Here is an 18755-nt window from a genome sequence, read left to right on the forward strand (position 1 = left end):
AGTGGTCTTGTCATGCCTGGGCTCAGCCACATCAGCTGACTCCAGTGCAGCTGAGCCGCTAAACTTGTATCCTCTCCTGCATAAACAGTGGCAGAAGAGATCATCTATATTCAAGGCAGAATTCAATCCAGACTTCTTCAGCCATTCCCCTATTTATGGAAATATCCTGTGTGGAAAATGTCAAATCACCCATCCTTCCACAAGACTAGCCTCTCCCTGCCCTGCCTCCCAATCCCTCTGCCCAATTTTGGAGTGGACATAAACTCACTGAGAGTTTCTCTTCAAGTGGGGCTGAGACTGTTGCAAGGTGGAGAAAAAGCCTCCTTCACTGTCAAAGTGATAGGGACACTCAAGAAGAGGGATTGAACCCTCCAAGACAGTACGACTGTTCCATCGTGCTCTGCCCCAGTTCCTCTCAATCACAGCACACAGATCTCGAGATGAAAGATGTGAAATTCAAGGACAGATTTTGGGAGGGAGCAGTGATGACAAGGATCCAGAGCTGCATGCAAACTCTAGCCACCCCAATGGGAAAGATACGCAAACCCTATGGAGACTGGGTGCCTTTTCCTATTGTAGTGTGTCTCTGGAGAGGTTAGGGCTCTCTAAAGCTTTCTCCCTGTGTGTCCTGGGTTTGGCCAGGACAGGGTTAATTTTCACCGGACTCCAGGAAGGGGCACAGCTGGGGGGTGGGGCCTGACCCCACCTGGCCAAACAGAGCCCGGTATTCCATACCATGTGACGTCACGCTGGGTTCCGGTGGGGGGGGGCGGCGTGGCGGGAACTCACTCATGGCTTGGGGGGACGCGGCGCCGGTGCTGTGCGGGAGAGCAGCTGCCTGGGTCGTGCAGTTCGTTGTTGTGTTTTCTCCTTATTTGTATCGTTGTTGTTCCTGTTTCCCTCTGTTTGCTGTTCTGTTAAACTGCCCTCATCCCGACCCACCAGTTTCTGCCTCTTTCTTTTCATTCTCCTCCGCACCGCAGCGGGGGGAGGGGCGGCGGCGTGGCACTTTTGTTGCCGGCGGCAGCCGAAACCAAAACACTGTGCTCACCTGGGGTTTGTGGCCTAGCTCTTGTTGATCACGTCCTTTCTTATCTGAAGATGCCCTTCTTGCAACTTTAATCCCAAAAATAGGATGTCTTGAGCAGGTCCCTTGACTTTGCTTCCATTTATGGCACAACTGGCTTTCAGAAGGATTTGTATTATTTTCTCTCCTTTCTCAAAAAATTCTTCTGCTGTATTGCCCCATATGCTGATGTCATTGACGTACAGCAGATGTTCTAGAGCTTCACTCCTTTCCAACACAGTCTGGATTAGTCAATGTCAGGGCAGCTGATTCCAGGTGTCCTGAACACCCCTCCAAGGGAAAGCAAACTGTGGCCTGCACTCTGCTGCCAAAGGGATGGAGAAGAATGCATTAGCGATGTCAATTGTAGCGTACCACTTGGCTGCCTTTGACTCCAGCTGATATTGAAGTTCTAGCATGTCTGGCACGGCAGCACTCAGCAGTGCTGTGACTTCATTCAGGCCACGGTAGTCTATTGTCAGCCTCCACTCTCCAGGAGATTTTCTCACTGGCCTTATGGGACTATTAAAGCGTGAGTGAGTTTTGCTGATCACTCCTTGACTCTCCAGCTGGCGGATCAGCTGATGAATGGGTTTAAGGGAGTCTTGGTTGGTGTGGTATTTTCGCCGGTGCACTGTTGTTGTAGTGATTGGCACCTGTTGTTCTTCAACCCTCAGCAACCCCACAACGGAAGGACCCTCCGAGAGACCAGGCAAAATGGACAGCTGTTGAATTTCTTCCGTCTCCAAAGCAGCTATGCCAAAAGCCCAGCGATAACCACTTGGGTCCTTGAAATACCCTCTCCTAAGATAGTCTATCCCAAGGATGCACGGAGCCTCGGGGCCAGTTACGATGGGGTGCTTCTACCAGTCCTGCCCAGTGAGGCTCACTTCAGCCTCCAGTACACTCAGCTCTTGGGACCCCCCTGTCACTCCAGAAATGCAAATGGACTCTGACCCTTGGAAATCTGATGGCATTAAAATACACTGTGCACCAGTGTCCACTAGAGCTTTCTACTCTTGTGGATCTGATGTGCCAGGCCACCAAATCCACACCATCCAATAAATGCGGTTGTCGCTTTCCTCCACCTGGCTTGAGGCAGGGCCCCTCTAATCCTGGCAAGAGAAGTTTCTGCACACCTCCTGTAAAAATGACTTAGAAGTCCCTTCAAACGAACTGGAAGCACGATCTAACTGTCTACCTTGTCTGGATGGCTGCCCGCTGGAAACTGGAGTGGCATTTTTCCTAGAAGAATTGTAGTTTGTGATTTTTTTTTCCTTGCAACTCACGTATGATCGCTGTTGCAGTATGACATAAGGGTATGGTACTGTAGCTTTATGCTGTCATAGCTGTACAGTAATAATATTACAGAAGAAGCCAGGTGAAGAAGTCTAGGCTGAATCTCACAATGAACAGGACAAGTGCAGGGGCGATCCAACCTGATTTGATTTTGGTACCCAGCAATCCAAAAAAACCTTGCTCAATAGCCCCTGGAGTGATCCACAGCCACTGCTGGTTGTTCTCCTCCAGAATCCGGCTTCAGGGCACCAAGGGTTGGGAGAACTTGTGGGTGAAGACAGAGTCAAAGAGGACAAAGAGTTCCTCAGACAGATCTACACCTGCTCTTCATCACTTTGATGCCCTTGGACTCCCTTGCAAATGTTAACTCCTGGGGAGCTTTTGCTTTCCTAAAACCCTCCTTATGTCTACATTCCTCCTTGGAAGTGAGATCCTCTGTCCACACCCTCTCTGCTTCCCTTTTTCCATGGAGCTTCCTGACATGTTGCCTGTTTAGCGTAGCTGGTGTCCTGAGAGGTCCCCTTGGTTGCTGGAGTATCAGCTTGTACCCTTTATGGGTTTAGAGAATGTTGTCCTTGAAAGCAGTTGCACTGAATTCTGCTGCCCTTCAGTGACACTGCCCATTGGAAGTTCCCGGTCTTGGCCAAAGTCTGCCACTCTGAGACCTGGCATATGCACTCTGCTGCTCTCCTTCTGCACTCCCTTTGGGAGCTGAGACTCCACTATGGCTTTGCTAGTGGAGCCAAGGCTGACCAGGATGACACAGGTTTTCAGATCCCGGTGAACATCCCGTTTGTTGGTCCATGTGTGCTAAAAAGCTGATGCAAAGAGCCTCCAGACACATAAAGGAGCATTTGCACTCTGCTGTCCTGTGAATGTCATGGGAGTCAGCTGACTCTTGGCTGCCAGCTCCCTACCAAACCTCTCTCTCACTCCCCCTCCTTCTTTGCTCACCTTGGTGTCTGCAGGGTTGTTTCTCTCATTCTTCTCTTTTACAGCTGCTGCCCACTCTCTTTTGTCCTTTCTCCAGTAGGCTATCAGAGAAGGGCCACTACATTTGCTTACTGGCTCAGGTTTGGGCAGTGGCTGGTGCATTTTGGAGGCAACAGAAACCTGCTATGTCCAACAAGCAGCTGTTGCTCTCTTCTCACCTAAACCACCTCTGCAGCTCCCCTCACCACTACCAAAGCCTTGCCATGGAAACCCAATACACAGGGTCATTAAAGTCCCCAGTAAGATGTGAGGCCTTTGATCGCAAGACTTCCTCAGGCTGGCTAAATAAGAATTAGGACCCTCCCTCACCCTATTATAGGTTCTTTATGTCAGAGCAGAGGTGTGCTGGACTTCAGCCATGGCACCAGGAGCAGGCTCAGACATGAAACAATGAAAGGTGTTCCCAAGTGCCCAAGGTCCCATGCAAGCAAAGCTTTGCTTTAGTGCATGCTGGTGTGGAGGTCAGATGGCGACGTAAAGAGGAAATGAGGACTCCGTAACGAGAGAAAAACCTGATGATCCCTCAGGAGCAGAGAGATGCAGGGCTGGACTCTGCATCCCTGCCAGGAGAGGCTTTTGCTGTCTCTGGTGTCCCTGCAGCCTTGGGGGGCCTATGGTGCAGGTGAAGCTGATCACCAGGAAGGACAAGGTGTTTCTGAAAATGTGCTTGGCTATGGAAAAGCCTGGGATAATTATTGATCTGTTCTTTGAATGTATCGTCAAAGACATAACTAAAGGATGTGGGAGAAGCACTGCCTACATCTACTGGATAAAGATGGGACAGACCTCTCCCTGTGCCACAGGACTCAGGCTGATTACATCCATCAACAGTGCTGGACACAGAAATAATTGCAGGTTCAGTTGTCTTAAATGTGATAAGGAGAAGTGACATTGCTAGAAAGAAGTTGTTCTCCCCAGCAGAGGGAGGGAGAGTGATGTCAGTGATGACTTCAGCCTGTTTCACAGCAGTATCTCTGGAGACCCAGAGACACCACAAGGGAGCCCAGAGTGGGCAGAGAAAGAGCCACCTTGAGCTGGTCCTCTGCTGCTGAGCTGGGCTGGGCTCCTGGGATGGAGGGAGCTCATGGCAACAGGGAACACTTCAAAGAGACAGCTGTGCCCAGGAGTAGCTCCTCTGCAAAGCACAGTAGGGCTGAGGGCACTGCCTGCAGGCAGCGAGGGCAGAGGAGTGAGGCAGAGAGGGGTTAAAGGCAGCGTGGCATGGGAGGATGCTGAGAGCTCACTGGGAGAGAAATCTTCACAACCTGTGAAATGAAGTCCCTGGAAGCAGGGCAGTGAATCTGCAGCTGCTGGAGGGATCTTCAAAAGCTGGCACATCCTACAGCCTACAGGATCTTTGTGGAGGATTGTCACAGCTTCTAAGGCATAGAGGAGGAAGACATGTTCCTGAGACGTTTTGCCCTGCCCTGCCATCAGAGGAGTAGGGCATGCTGACTGGATGCCCCCCTTCTCCAGGGATTACTGGTAGGATGTTAAGCTGGATGTGCAGCCAGGGGTGCCCAGGATGGTCCTGCAGAGCAGGGCCCCTTTACCACAGGAGTCTGTATGCTGGGGTCAGTGCTCAGCCTTCCCAGGGAGCTCGTCATGGTGCTGTGGGGAGAATCTGTGGGTCGAAGAAGTGATCCCTGGTAGGGCAGGTTTTTTCTCCTACCAGGAGACTGCTCCATGGGTCAGGGCTGCTCACAGCTCCAGTTCACCCACAGGCTTTTTCTGAAGGGCTCATTCAAGGAGAAGGTCATGGCACGGATTGCATAAAATTAATGAAAATTTCCTGAATTTGTGTTTTCAGTTTCCTGTTTTAGGAGGGGGGGCAGTGGAAAAGGGATAAATGGAAAAGGAGCTGTCAGCTTTGAAGCAGTCACTGAGACTCCTTAGCGAGTGATCAGTAACTCTGATAGGAGCCTCCTAAAGCACCCTCTGCCTATGGACAGCACCAGCATCACCTTTCCTGGACCCATCAGGCTGAATCTCACCTGTCCTGCTTTCAACCTGCAAACAGGAACGGGCTCCCAGACAGCGCCCTGCAAACAGGCAGGTTTCTGTAGGGCCAGGGTGAGTGCACAGGGGGTGGGATGTGAGCACTGACAGGTAAAGACAGGGGACAGGGAAATACCTCCCAGGAGGAAAATCTCCAGGTAGCAGGATTATGATCAGGAAAAGACAGGAAAGGAAAAGCAGAAATGTTGTGGGAGGGAGATGTGAGAAAAATCTGCATCATCCCCTCCGGTGCAGAGTCCTTCCTCTGAGCAAGCCCCCTTGCCTCCTCTCACAGCCACCAAAGCCTCTTCCCTCAGGGCTGTGGGCTCCAAGCCATGAACCACCTCTCCTCTGCAGCAGAGCTCCAGCAGAGCCATGGGACAGCTCTCCAGTCACGTGTCCATTTCTCTTCTGCAGGTCATAGGGGCTCAGAGCTCAACTGCCCAGCAATGTTGGTGTCTGGGAGGCGGCGTGCACAGCTGGGTACGGGTAACGCTGTGCTGAGGGCCCGGTTGCTTCTGCCCTGGCTTCTCTCAGCCAGACCCTCCCTGCATATTTGGTTGTTTCTCCACTTGCCTGTGTTATTGCTGTTCTAATTTCATTGTTTCTGTCAGCTTCTTTAGGGAGCTGGAGATTCACCTGCAGCATCACAGGCTGATCTTTTGGCTCCATTCCTGCAGGTGACTCCATGGGAACAAATGCCCCAGCTTTCATCTCCCCTGTGGGGCTGTGGGCACCGCAGTCTGTGGGGCTGGAGGATCAGCTAATTTTCCCTTCACCATATGCTATCCTTAGAACACTTGGCTATCTCCTTGATGTGTCCTTCCAAGCTGTGAGCTGCCCTCCACAATGCCAACCTGTCCTCTCACACCCTTTTGTTATGTGCAAGCCCCATGGAGAAGCTCGGAGATGCTACAGGGGAGGAAATCCTGTCGGGTTGGTAAAATGAGCCATGTCCTTGGCTAGAAGTGAGGTGCTGAGACCCTGAAAAAGGGTGAGACATTTAGCAGTCTGCACTGGATCCCTCTCTTCTCTGTAGCATCTGGTTGTTTTCCTGGATAACACAGGAGTGTGCTCATTATCCACCTCATGAAGAATAAGCCCAGGGCAGCTCAGAACAACTCAGAGGGACAGACCAGCTGCCCTCCTTCTGCACTAAGCCACAAGCAATTTTTACACCTCACAAGACTCCCTCTCTTCTCCAGAAGTGCAGTAGGAATGCTGAGAGTTTCTGACATCAAAACACACCCCTAAGGTGACATGAGGGAAGCTGTAGGAACCCAAAACCTCTGAGACTGCCTTCTGCCATCCCCATTCCTTAGCACTGGCCGTGCAGATGCTGAAAATCCCTTCTGCAATAAGAGCAGATTCCTCTGGCAAAGTCTCACACCAGGTCTGGACCTTGGCCCACAATGGCCATGAACCCTTGTGCCACCATGCCCATGAACCCACCGCTGCAGAGCAGAGCTGGCTCCTTGGCAGCCCATGGGAAGAGATCCTGCTCCTCCTGGTATACTCTGCCAGCATCAACCAGAGCTGCAGCCACAGAGCTGAAGGAAGGGCTTTGTGAAAAGGAATGGGGTGTGTAGGAAGCAGGGTGAGATTCTAGGAGAATAGCTTTGATTTTCCTCCGAGAAGTCTGCCCTAACTCTTCACTGATTATTCCTCTAGAAACAGGATCTCATGCATAGAGGAAGCAAATGACCAACGACAGCTCCATCACCCAGTTCCTCCTCCTGGCATTCGCAGACACACGGGAGCTGCAGCTCTTGCACTTCTGGCTCTTACTGGTCATCTACCTGGCTGCCGTCCTGGGCAATGGACTCATCATCACTGCCATAGCCTGCGACCACCATCTCCACACCCCCATGTACTTCTTCCTCCTCAACCTCTCCCTCATCGACCTGGGTTCCACCTCCACGACTCTGCCCAATGCGATAACCAATTCCCTCTGGAATACCAGGGCCATCTCCTACTGGGGGTGTGCTGCCCAAGTCTTTCTATTTGTCTTTTTCATTTCATCAGAGTTTTATCTGCTTACGGTCATGGCCTATGACCGCTACATTGCCATCTGCAAACCCCTGCACTACGGGACCCTCCTGGGAAGCAGAGCTTGTGTCCACATGGCAGCAGCTGCCTGGGGCAGTGGGATTCTTGATGCTGTGCTGCACACGGCCAGTACATTTTCAGTACCACTCTGCCAAGGCAATTCTGTGGAGCAATTCTTCTGTGAAATCCCCCAGCTCCTCAAGCTTGCCTGCTCAGAATCCTACCTCAGGGAACTTGGGGTCCTTGTGCTTAGTGCCTGTTTATCTTTTGGGTGTTTTGTTTTCATTGTGCTATCCTATGTGCAGATCTTCAAGGCCGTGATGAGCATTCCCTCTCAGCACGGACGATGCAAAGCCTTTTCCACATGCCTCCCTCACCTGGCTGTGGTGTCTCTGTTTATGAGTATCGGTACATTTGCCTACCTGAAGACTCCCTCCGTCTCCTCCCCGTCCCTGGACCTGGTGGTGGCAGTGCTGTACTCGGTGGTTCCTCCTGTCATGAACCCCCTCATCTACAGCATGAGGAACCAGGAGCTCAAGGATGCAGTGTGGAAACTAATGGTTGGATACTTTTAAGACGCAAAAAACTGCCCACCTTCTTCTGCATATCATTTACGTAGTTGGTTTTCTTTGATTTGGTTTGGTTTTCAGCTTTTCTAAACTGTAACAATATTGTCCATAAAGAAATTTCATTGTGCATACCATTCCTAAATTAGTATCTACCTGTCTTGTGTCATCCAGAGACTGCATAATGATGAGCCATGCTCTGTGTTTTACAACAAAATACAGGACCTCACAGTCAATATTTGTCCAAGATCCTTTTGTCTGAGAGCTTTTCTGGGGCTGCAGGGGCAGTGCCTGCGTGCAGAGGTGGCGGGGAGAAGAGTCCCAGCACAGCAAATGCTGCCAGGGAGCACCAGCACTTGGTCTTTCCCAAGGTGGTCTCTTTCAACTGCCACGCTTTCCTTCCAAGCCTTTGTGTTACTGAGAGGCGTGAGAGCACTGGCAGCTTGGTCATAGACCTGCGGCACGACAGTCCTTTGCCAGAGGCAGGAACAAGCAATGGGCACCTCTGTGACAGAGCTGATATTTACAACAGCATTTCCATCAGGAAAGGGGTTCTCCTAAGGGCAGTGCCTGAAGGTTTAGGTCTGCTTCTAATGTTTTTCTCAAGAAAATGCAGCAGAGAGAAAACACCAGCGAAGAGATGAAGTGTGTGAGTGTGCATGGTGGAGGCACATGGCTGTGTCCTATCACAGCTGGGCTTCCTGGGAGAGGCACGAAGGACCAGCAGAACAGGGTACGTTCTCAGCCCGTGTTTGCTGAGCACCTGGGCGAATCTGTCCCAGAGCAATCATCACCGAACAGCCAATAACAACCACCATTTCCAACACTGGACTCTCACCTAAGTTTGGAGATGTTGTTTGTCCCTCCACGGAGGGACACCAAATGACTAGGTCAGAAGTCTTTATTTGCCTTGGCATATGAGACACAAGCATGCACAGAACCTGAGTGGGAACAAATGCTTTCAGCTATTCCTGGGGGCATGTGGAGGGGCACCAGGTGCCCACCAAACCACACTATCAATCCCTCTCCTCAGCTGGACAGGGGGATAAAAGTAAAAAAAGGCCTTATGGGTCAAGATAAGGACAGGCAGATCACTCAGCAGTTACCGTCATGGGCAAAACAGACTCTACTTGGTGAAATTTATTTCATTTCTTACCAATCAAGTCAGAGTAAGGTAAAGAGAAATAAGAACCAATCTAAAAAGCACCTTCCCCTCACCCCTTCCTTCTACCTGGGCTCAGCTTCACTCCCAGGGTCTCTACTTCCTTCCCCCAAGCAGTGCAGGGGAACAGGGAGTGGAGTTGCAGTCAGTTCAGCACATGTTGTCTCTGCCGCTCCTTCCTCCTCAGGGGGAGGACTCCTCACACTCTTCCCTACTCCAGCATGAGGACCCTCTCATGGGAGACAGTCTTCCATGAACTTCTGAAATGTGGGTCCTTCCCACAGGCTGCAGTTCTTCACGAACTGCTCCAGTGTGGGTCCCTTCCATGGGGTGCAGTCCTTCAAAAACAGGCTGCTCCAGCGTGGGCCCCCCCATAGGGTCACAAGTCCTGCCAGAAAATCCACTCTGGCATGGGCTCTTCTTTCCATGAGGCCACAGGTCCTGCCACAAGCCTGCTCCAGCACAGGCTCTCCACGGGGTCACAGCCTCCTGCTCCAGGGTGAGGTCCTCCCTGGCTGCAGATGATTATCTGCTCCACTGTGGACCACTGTGGACTACAGAGGGGACAGCCTGCATCACCATGCTCTTCACCATGGGACTCAGGGGTATCACAGAATAATTAAGGCTGGAAAAGACCTCTAAGATCAAGTGCAACTGTCAACTCAACACCACCATGGCTACTAAATCATATCACAAAGTGCCACATCCAGACATTTTTTGAACACCTCCAGGGACGGGGACTCCACCACTTCTCTGGGCAGTCTGTTCCACTGCCTGACCACTCTTTCAGTAAAGAAATTTTTGACTAATATCCAATCTAAACCTCCCCTGATGTAACTTAAGTCCATTGCCTCTCATCCTATTGCAAGTTACTTGGGAGAAGAGACGAACATCAGCCTCACTACAACCTCGTTTCAGGTAGTTGTGGAGAGCCATAAGGTCTCCCCTCAGCTTCCTCTTCTCCAGAATAAACAACCTCAGTTCCCTCAGCCGCTCCTCATAACCAACGCACGTAGCATGGGCAATAAACAGGAGGAACTGGAAGCCATTATACAGCAGGACGGATACGTGCTGACAGCTAAGACCTGGTGGCCATCACAGGAAAATGCTGGGACGACGTGCCTGACTGGCATGCTGTCGTGGATGGCTATGGACTCTTTAGAGAAGACAGGCCAACAAGGAGAGGTGGTGGAGTTGCTTTGTATGTGAGGGAGAAACTGGAATGTATTGAGCTTTGCCTGGGGACAGATGAAGAAGGAGTTGAGAGCTTATGCGTTAGAATTAAGGGACAGGCTCATATCGGTAACGTTATTGTGGGTGTGCACTACAGGCCACCTGACCAGGAGGAGGAAGTTGATGAGGCCTTCTACAAGCAGCTGCAGGCAGCCTCACAGTCACAGGCCCTGGTTCTCTTGGGGGACTTCAACCACCCTGACATCAGCTGGGAAGACCACACAGCCAGGCACGCGCAACGCAGGAGGTTCCTGCAGAGCATAATGATAACTTTCTGATGCAAGTGGTGGAGGAACTCAGGTGTCCTGGTGACAGAGGTTGCAGAGAAGGCAGAGCTACTGAATGCCTTCTTTGCTTCAGTCTTCAGTGCCAAGGCAGGCCCTCAGGAATCCCAGGCCCTGGAGGCAAGAGATGAAGCCTACAGAGAGGATGACCTTCCCTTGGTTGAGGAGGACTGCGTGAGAGATTGCTTAAGCAATCTGGATGCCCACAAATCCATGGGCCCCGATGGAATGCACCCACGAGTGCTGAGGGAGCTGGCGGATGTCATTGCTGAGCCACTCTCCATCATCTTTGAGAGGTCCTGGAGGACAGGAGAGGGGCCCGAGGACAGGAGAAAAGCCAATGTCACTCCAATCTTCAAAAAGGGCAAGAAGAAGGACCCAAGGAACTACAGGCCAATCTGCCTCACCTCCATCCTGGGAAACATGATGGAGCAACTCATTCTAGAGGTCATCATCAAGCAAGTGCAGGAAAAGAAGGTTATCAGGAATAGTCAGCATGGATTCACCAAGAGGGTATCATGCTTGACCAATCTGGTAGCTTTCTACGATGGTGTGACTGGCTGGGTAGATGAAGGGAGAGCCGTGGATGTTGTCTACCTTCACTTCAGCAAGGCTTTTGACACTGTCTCCCATAATATCCTCCTAGGGAAGCTCAGGAAGTATGGGCTGGATGAGTTGTTGGTGGAGCTGGCTGAATGGCAGAACTCAGAGGGTTTTCATCAGTGGCGCTGAGTCTAGTTGGAGGCTGATAACTAGTGGTGTCCCCCAGGGGTCAGTACTGGGCCCAGTCTTGTTCAATTTCTTCATCAACGACCTGGATGAAGAGTTAGAACGTACCCTCAGCAAGTTTGCTGATGACACCAAACTGGGAGGAGTGATAGATACACCAGAAGGCTGTGCTGCCATTCAGCGTGACCTGGACAGGCTGGGAAGTTGGGCAGAGAGGAACATAATGAACTTCAACAAGGGCAAGTGCAGGGTCCTGCACCTGGGGAGGAGCAACCCCATGCATCAGTACAGGCTCGGGGTGGACCTGTTGGAGAGCAGCTCTGTGGAGAGGGATCTGGGTGTCCTGGTGGACGATAGGTTGACCGTGAGCCAGCAATGTGCCCTGGCTGCCAAGAAGGCCAATGAGATCCTGGGGTGCATTAAGCAGAGTGTGGCCAGCAGGTTGAGGGAGGTTCTCCTTCCCCTCTACACTGCCCTAGTGAGGCCCCATCTGGAGTACTCTGTTCAGTTCTGGGCTCCCCACTTCAAGAAAGATGAGAAGCTACTGGAGAGAGTCCAGTGGATGGCTACGAGGATGGTGAGGGGACTGTAGCATCTCTCCTATGAGGAAAGGCTGAGGGAGCTGGGCTTGTTCAGCCTGAAGAAGAGAAGGCTGCGAGGGGACCTTGTAAATGCCTGTAAATATCTTTAAGTTTGGGTGACAGCAGGACGGGGTCAGACTGTTTTTAGTGGTGCCCAGTGACAGGACAAGGGGCAATGGGCACAAACTGAGGCACAGGAAGTTCCGTCTGAACATGAGGAAGAACTTGTTCACTCTGAGGGTGACGGAACACTGGACCAGGCTGCCCAGGGAGGCCATGGAGTCTCATTCTATGGAGATATTCAAGACCCCCCTGGACAAGGTCCTCCACAGTCTACTGTAGGTGACCCTGCTTCGGCGGGAGGGTTGGACTAGATGACCCACAGAGGTCCCTGCCAACCCCTAACATTCTATGATTCTATGATTCTATGAATATTGGAGCTGTCACAAACCAGCATCCCTCTAGCCACTGCAGGAGGGAAGAGCTGACTCCTTGGGAGCCCGCAGTCCTGCTAATCATTAGACACTCAAGACAGCAGGAACCAGAGAAAGGAGATGAACTGGAACAGGGGCGGGGGGTTATGGGAGGGGAGGAATATTAAGAGAGGGGAGCAATATTGTTAGAAATTGTCTGGCTTTGCTCTGAGAAGTCTCACCCAATTTTGTCACTGTCTTTTTCCTCTAGAACAGGTCCCTGTGCTCAGAGGTAGCAAATGTCCAACAGCAGCTCCATCACCCAGTTCCTCCTCCTGGCATTGGCAGACACACAGGAGCTGCAGCTCTTGACCATCTGGCTCTTCCTGGCCATCTACCTGGCTGCCCTCCTCAGCAACAGCCTCATCATCACTGTCATAGCCTGTGACCATCACCTCCACACCCCCGTGTACTTCTTCCTACTCAACCTCTCCTTCCTTGACCTTGGCTGCATCTCCACCATTCTCCCCAAAGCCATGGCCAACTCCCTCTGGGACAGAAGGGCCATCTCCTACTTGGGATGTGCTGCACAAGTCTTTTTTATCGTTTTGTTGATCTCCGCTTAGTACTTTCTCCTCACCATCATGACCTATGACAGCTATGTTGCCATCTGCAGACCCCTGCACTACGGGAACCCTCCTGGGAAGCAGAGCTTGTGTCCCCTCTGAGCAGGGACGGCACAAAGCCTTTTCCACGTGTTTCCCTCACCTGGCCATGATCTCCCTGTTTACCAGCACTGGCACATTTGCTTGCCTGAAACCCCCCTCCATGTCCTCCCCATCCTTAGATGTGGTGGTATCCCTTCTCTACTCAATGATTCCTCAAGCATTGAACACCCTCATCTACAGCATAAGGAACCGGGAGCTCAAGGATGCTCTAAGGAAACTCACCCAATGGATCCTGTTTCACCAACACTAACATTTCCCAGGGTTCATTTCAGGCCACAGGTCTGCTGTTTTCTCTTCTGTCAATCCTGCTTATAGATAATTTTCTGGGTTTATATTCCTTGTCTTTGGGCTTGATCCTGTTGTATCTGACTCTTGCACAACACTCTGTCAGGTGTGGCCTGTCAGATAGCAGTGCTTCAATAGACTGGGATCTCTTGGGTGCAGTGCCTGAAGGTTGGGCTCTTCCTTAAATGTAGCTTCCAAGAAAACATCCAAGGAATGGGTCTTTTAAAGAGTCTGTTCTCTTTGGGTTATCAATGGTTTTGAGGTTAAGATCCTTTTACATTTGTTTTACACTGGACCAAGGGTTCTGGATTCCAAAGCTCTCTTCTTCTTGTCCAATGACAGGGGAGATGGTCCATGAGCTCTCCATTATCTCCTCAGGTTTCCTCCTCTGTGACAGGACTGATGGCATATACTGAACTCTCTGGAATTTAATTTGGAGGGGTGAGGATAGAAGAGCATGTGGACTCACCACGTGCCCTGGTTGAATAGATGGAGACTCAGAAGATGAAACGCTGTCAAAGGTGAAGTTCATGAAATGTAAAGCACTAAATTGGCATACCCATGAAGGAGGACTCTGCAGTGCCATGGGCGTCATTGGGAACACAGCAGTCACAGGAAGAGGTCCTGGAGAGATGTGGGAGCTGCCTGAGGACCCCCAGGGCCAAGATTCTACTGCTGTCCTGGGAAGTGGGGCTGGTGGGAGCAGAGGAGAGGGCAAATTCAGTCAGGGTTGGGGACCACCCACCATATGAATTTAGGAGAGCCAGAGAGTGCCTAGCTTCTGTTTCCTCATGCCCTTGAGGCCAACACAATCCGTGGGGCTGATGGGGATTCTGAACACCCTTCTCTGCTCTCCAGGACATGCTGTGCCCTTCAGAGGGGCTGGGGCTGTGGGTTGACTGTCCCGAGCTCTGCAGCACCCGCCAGTGTGTACTGCCATGGGCCCAGCACAGACTGGGCGGCTCTGCTGGGCTGGGAGAGGGTAGGGGAGGTGGGCAGAGCTGGGGAGAGACTGGGCTGAGCTGTGAAGTGCCCGGGAGAGGAAAGTGCCAGTGTAGAGCTGAGCTGTGTGAGTGTGCAGGGTGGGGGAACAGAGCAGGGTGCTGATGGAAAAGATGCAGAAGAGAGGGCCCTGGTCTGTGCCATTTTGAGGAGGGACCTTTGATGCATGGTCACCCCACTCTCCCGCAGGGCTCAGTGTTGGTCTCTGGTGGATTTCTCAAAAACCCATCTCTCGCAAACTTTGCTGTCCATAATGTGCTCCAGGCCCCAACAATCCTTCATATTCCTTTGGTCATTTGGGGTGAGCTGTCCCAGCTGTTCCCTTGTTAACGTCTTCTGTACCTCCAGTCTACTTGCTGGGCAGGCAGAGTGTGAGGAAAAGGAGGCTTTCATGCTCTGTGAGGACTGCTCAGCAGTGTCCAAAACACTGGTGTGTTATCAGTTTAGTTACAAATCCAAAGCAGATCACCATATGGCCTGCTGTGAAGAGAACTAACTGCATCCCAGCCAGGTCCAGGCTGAGGAGTGAACAATGTCTTATTTAAATGTCCTGAAAAAATCTGTGAATCCCAGTACCTGGCTCTGATGGGGCACTCCTCAGTCTCCCAAGTATTCACCGGCCAAGTGAGACAGGAGGAAGAAAACAGTCCATGTGGTTTCTAGTGGTGTTTGTACAAAAGTTCTGAGCACAGCTGCGCAACAGGCCATCCGCCATGATATTCATCTGCACCGATCAGTCCCAACAGAGGATGAGCTGGCCAGGGGTGTAAAGACTAGTGTCAGCCTTGACCATAGTGACCATGAAGTTGTGATGTCTCAGATCCCCAGGTAGGTGGGGAAGGAGAGTAGCAGAGATCAGACCCTGGACATCAGGCAATGAGAGTTTGTCCTATTGAGGGCACTGGCAAGTGGGGTCCCATGGGTGCAGTGTCAGGGCCCTGAGAACATCCATAGGCCTTCTTGCCCCTGAGCAGCCTCACCTGGGGATTCCACCCACTCCTCTGTTCCATAGGCCCAGGAGACTGTCTTAGTGCAAGCCGGAGTTGCAGCCATAGCTTTATCTATGCTGTATGTGTACTGGTCTCCAAACACAGCCATAGACACAGCTTTGCCTGCACATGGACTTCGTTGACTTGGGCTTGCGGACTCGCTTCCCAGCTCATTCTTGATCACTTATACAAGCAAATGACGCTGTGGCCCTCCAAGTGCCAGACCCCAGCTGATTCACAGAGGCCTAGGGCCTTTCTGATTCCTTTTTTCCCACCACTTGGTGAGGTTTTGGGAGGAGAGGAACAGGTGAGGTTTCTGGGTGCCAGTGATTGAAAGTTTAGAAGAAAGACATCACATGAGAAGTGATCTAAAGGCCATGCTAGTTCCAGACTCTTAACTTCAGCTCCTTTCTCGAAGGCCTTCAACCATCCACAAGAGCCCCTTCCACTTCACTGTCTTTTAGCAATGAAGTTGAGAGTACCCAAGTTAGAGCCTTACTTTCAATTCTGTTCCAGCCTAAAGCAACCCAACTGTGGGAAGACATCTGAGGAAGCTTGTAGAAGGTGGATGTTCCCAGGAATTTCAAGAGGCCTGATGTACCAATAGCTGTGTTCAGGGAGCTGGTCAAATGCATCATCTCCATTTCTGTACTGGAGGCTTAGATGCGTGCTTCATGTGTAAACTCTCTCTGTGGGTGCTAACACTTACTGTGTAAGCTGGTCTGACCTCAGAGCTGGCCTCTCTTTGAACTGGGCACTGGAGTTGAGACCTTCTGAGCTCCACTCCACCCTGAGTTGTCCTATAATGTAGAGGCCCGCATCTCCAGCTTCATCTCTTCTGGCAGAACGTGTAGGAAAGCACAGGCTCATGGAAGGGCTGGTGGGAAAGAGACTGTTGGGGGTCTCTAGGGCAGCCTCCAGTCTCACTGTGACATTGTGGAGATGAAATGTGAAGAGATCCAAAGGTAGAGATCACAGCAATGCTCCTCCTAGTCCATTTTATTTTGCTTAAAGCTCAGCCTAAAGCTCCCAAGAAGCACTTTGTGGCTGTTGCTTCTGTCATATCTTACTAAACCATATCCCAAAGTGCCATATCTACACGTTGTGTTTTGAGGTGTTCAAAAAACCTGTAGATACGGCACTTTGGGATATGATTTACTAAGCATGGTGGTATTGGGCGGATGGTTGGACTTGATGATCTTAGAGGTCTTTTCCAACCTATGATTCTATGATTCCTATGATTCCGACGATCACTTGCCACTATAGAGGAGAGCTTGGCTCAGTCAACTCTCCAGGTGGCTGTAGGCTCGTACCACGGCAACCCATGCCTCCCCTTCAGGAGGCCAGAGATGCATAATTCCCTCAGACTCTCCTCACAGTTCATACTTTAGGCCCCCTCGTTTCATCTTGGCAGACCTCATCTGGACCTTCTTCAGTTTCTCCAATTTCATTCTGAAATGTGAGGCCCACTGGCTGCTATGGCATCTGCTATCATGATGCCCAGGCCCTTCTCTTCAGGGCACTCCTTTGCCAGTCAGTTCCTTCCCCATTCTGCTACATGGGCTTGTTCTGTTTCTTCTAAACATTCAGGTTCCTGTTGGCCAAATCACCAGGTGTGTCAAGGTCCCATGGACAGGACCTGCAACAATCTGGCTTTTAAAGTATGTGTACCAATGGTCTTCCTGAGTTATGGCGCTCCTAACATTACTGTAAAATAAGTTTTGGGGATAAGAAAAGAGTACTAGTGTTCATGGAGTTTCTAAGCAAGCTGGAAAGCACTGCTGTAATCATCAGTAAACGGAGGGTCCAAAATGATCAAATGCAGGTTCAGTTGGGAAATGGCAAAGAAGACAGCATTTTTTTGCATAGGAGGGGATAAGAATGGTTAAAGAGGACTGGAGAGGTAGGAAGAGTGAAAAGGGAATGAAAGGGGAAGTAAAGAAATTGATTTGGACTCTTTTGGGAATACTTGTCAAGCAGCCTGGCATCTGGGCAACACCGCCTGGAGCAGGACAAGAAAACTGCAGCTGGTCTGACTGTACTAATATCTGACTTACTTACATGGTCGTGGGTCACCTGAGAACTTTCACTAGTGTTCTTAAGGGAAGAGCAAGAGAGGAAGGAACCCCAGTATCATTTAGGTTTCCCATCTCCTTCGTGGGACTGGAGGAGGTCTCTGGTCTGGCCTTGCATTCACATTAGGGCCAGCTATGGAGTCAGACCACATTGCTCAAGGCTTGATCCAGTGGTGACTGGAAAGCTTCCAAGGACAGAGATGGCACTACATCTCTGGAAGACTTACTGAAATGTTTGTATGTTGGATGCCCTCGTGGACAGCAATACTTTCCTTTTCTCTATCCTGAATCTTTCTTTGTTCCACATCTTACTATTGTCTGTAATCCTCCTGCCAAGCACCATGGTAACAAGACTGGCTCCATCTTCATGGAGACTTTGCACAGGGACAGAAAGCCTGTCATGAGATTCTTGAGCTCTTCCACTCTTCAGGCTAAAGAAGACCCTTGCCCTCAATTTCTCCTGCCAGACAAGTGCTTGAGCCTCTGAGCATCTTGGCGGCCCCGCACCAAACTCTTTCCCAGTTATCAACAAATTCCTTGCTGTGGTGGGGTGACTCTGGCCAATAGCCCAACAGCTTCTCACTCTTCCCTCCTCTTCCCCAGTGGGACAGGACAGAGAACAGGAAAAAATAAAGTGTGAAAAGTTTCAGCTCAAGAGAAGAACAGTTTAATAGGTGAAGAGAAGAAATTTTAAAAGCCTCACCAAGTTAAACAAAGACCATCTTTCACCACGTCCCACAAGCAGACAGATGCTCTGCCTCTCTCCGAGCAGCAGAATCCTTGAACAATCAAAACCTCCACATCCTTCTTCCTCTGTCCCAAGCTTTTCTTCCTGAGCATGAGGTCATATGGTATGGAATATCCCTCTGGGTAGTTTGGATCAGCTGTCCTGGCTGTGTCCCCTCTCAACTTTTTTCCATCTGCCTACATATTTGTTACAAGGGAGCAGAGTGAGAAACAGAGAAGGCCTTGACACTGGGCAAACATGGATGAGCAATAGCAATACAGTGTTGTGTTACAAGCATGGAGTTTTCTTTACTCCCATGGGCTCAGCAAACAGCCATCCTCCAGGACATCTGGTGGTCTGGTCCAGAAGAGAAGCAATGTTGGGCTGGCCTTTATCCCTTAGGATAGTGAGAGCTGCAGCCCATGGAGGACCTCGGTGGAGCAGGATCCTGGCAGAAACCACTGCATATGGAGAGAAGCCCATGAAGGTGCAGGTTTTCTGGCAGGCCCTGTGGCCTGTGGGGGACCCATGCTGGAACAGCCTGTTCCTGAAGGACTGTACCCTGTGGAAAGGATC

General features: G+C 50.9%; 1 protein-coding gene across 1 annotated transcript; it reads left to right on the forward strand.

Moving 5' to 3' along the window:
- The first annotated feature begins 7056 nt into the window (after positions 1–7056).
- On the forward strand, positions 7057–7980 carry LOC142360429 (olfactory receptor 14J1-like). Its single transcript, XM_075412619.1, has one exon. It carries the CDS (start codon positions 7057–7059, stop codon positions 7978–7980), a length of 924 nt encoding a protein of 307 aa, XP_075268734.1.
- The last annotated feature ends 10775 nt before the right edge of the window (positions 7981–18755 follow it).

The sequence above is a fragment of the Opisthocomus hoazin genome, unplaced genomic scaffold (genome assembly GCF_030867145.1).
Source record: "Opisthocomus hoazin isolate bOpiHoa1 unplaced genomic scaffold, bOpiHoa1.hap1 HAP1_SCAFFOLD_330, whole genome shotgun sequence".
NCBI lineage: Eukaryota > Metazoa > Chordata > Aves > Opisthocomiformes > Opisthocomidae > Opisthocomus > Opisthocomus hoazin.

Coding starts and splice junctions, on each gene's coding strand:
- LOC142360429 (XM_075412619.1), top strand. CDS start 7,057: ATGACCAACGACAGCTCCATCACCCAGTTCCTCCTCCTGGCATTCGCA.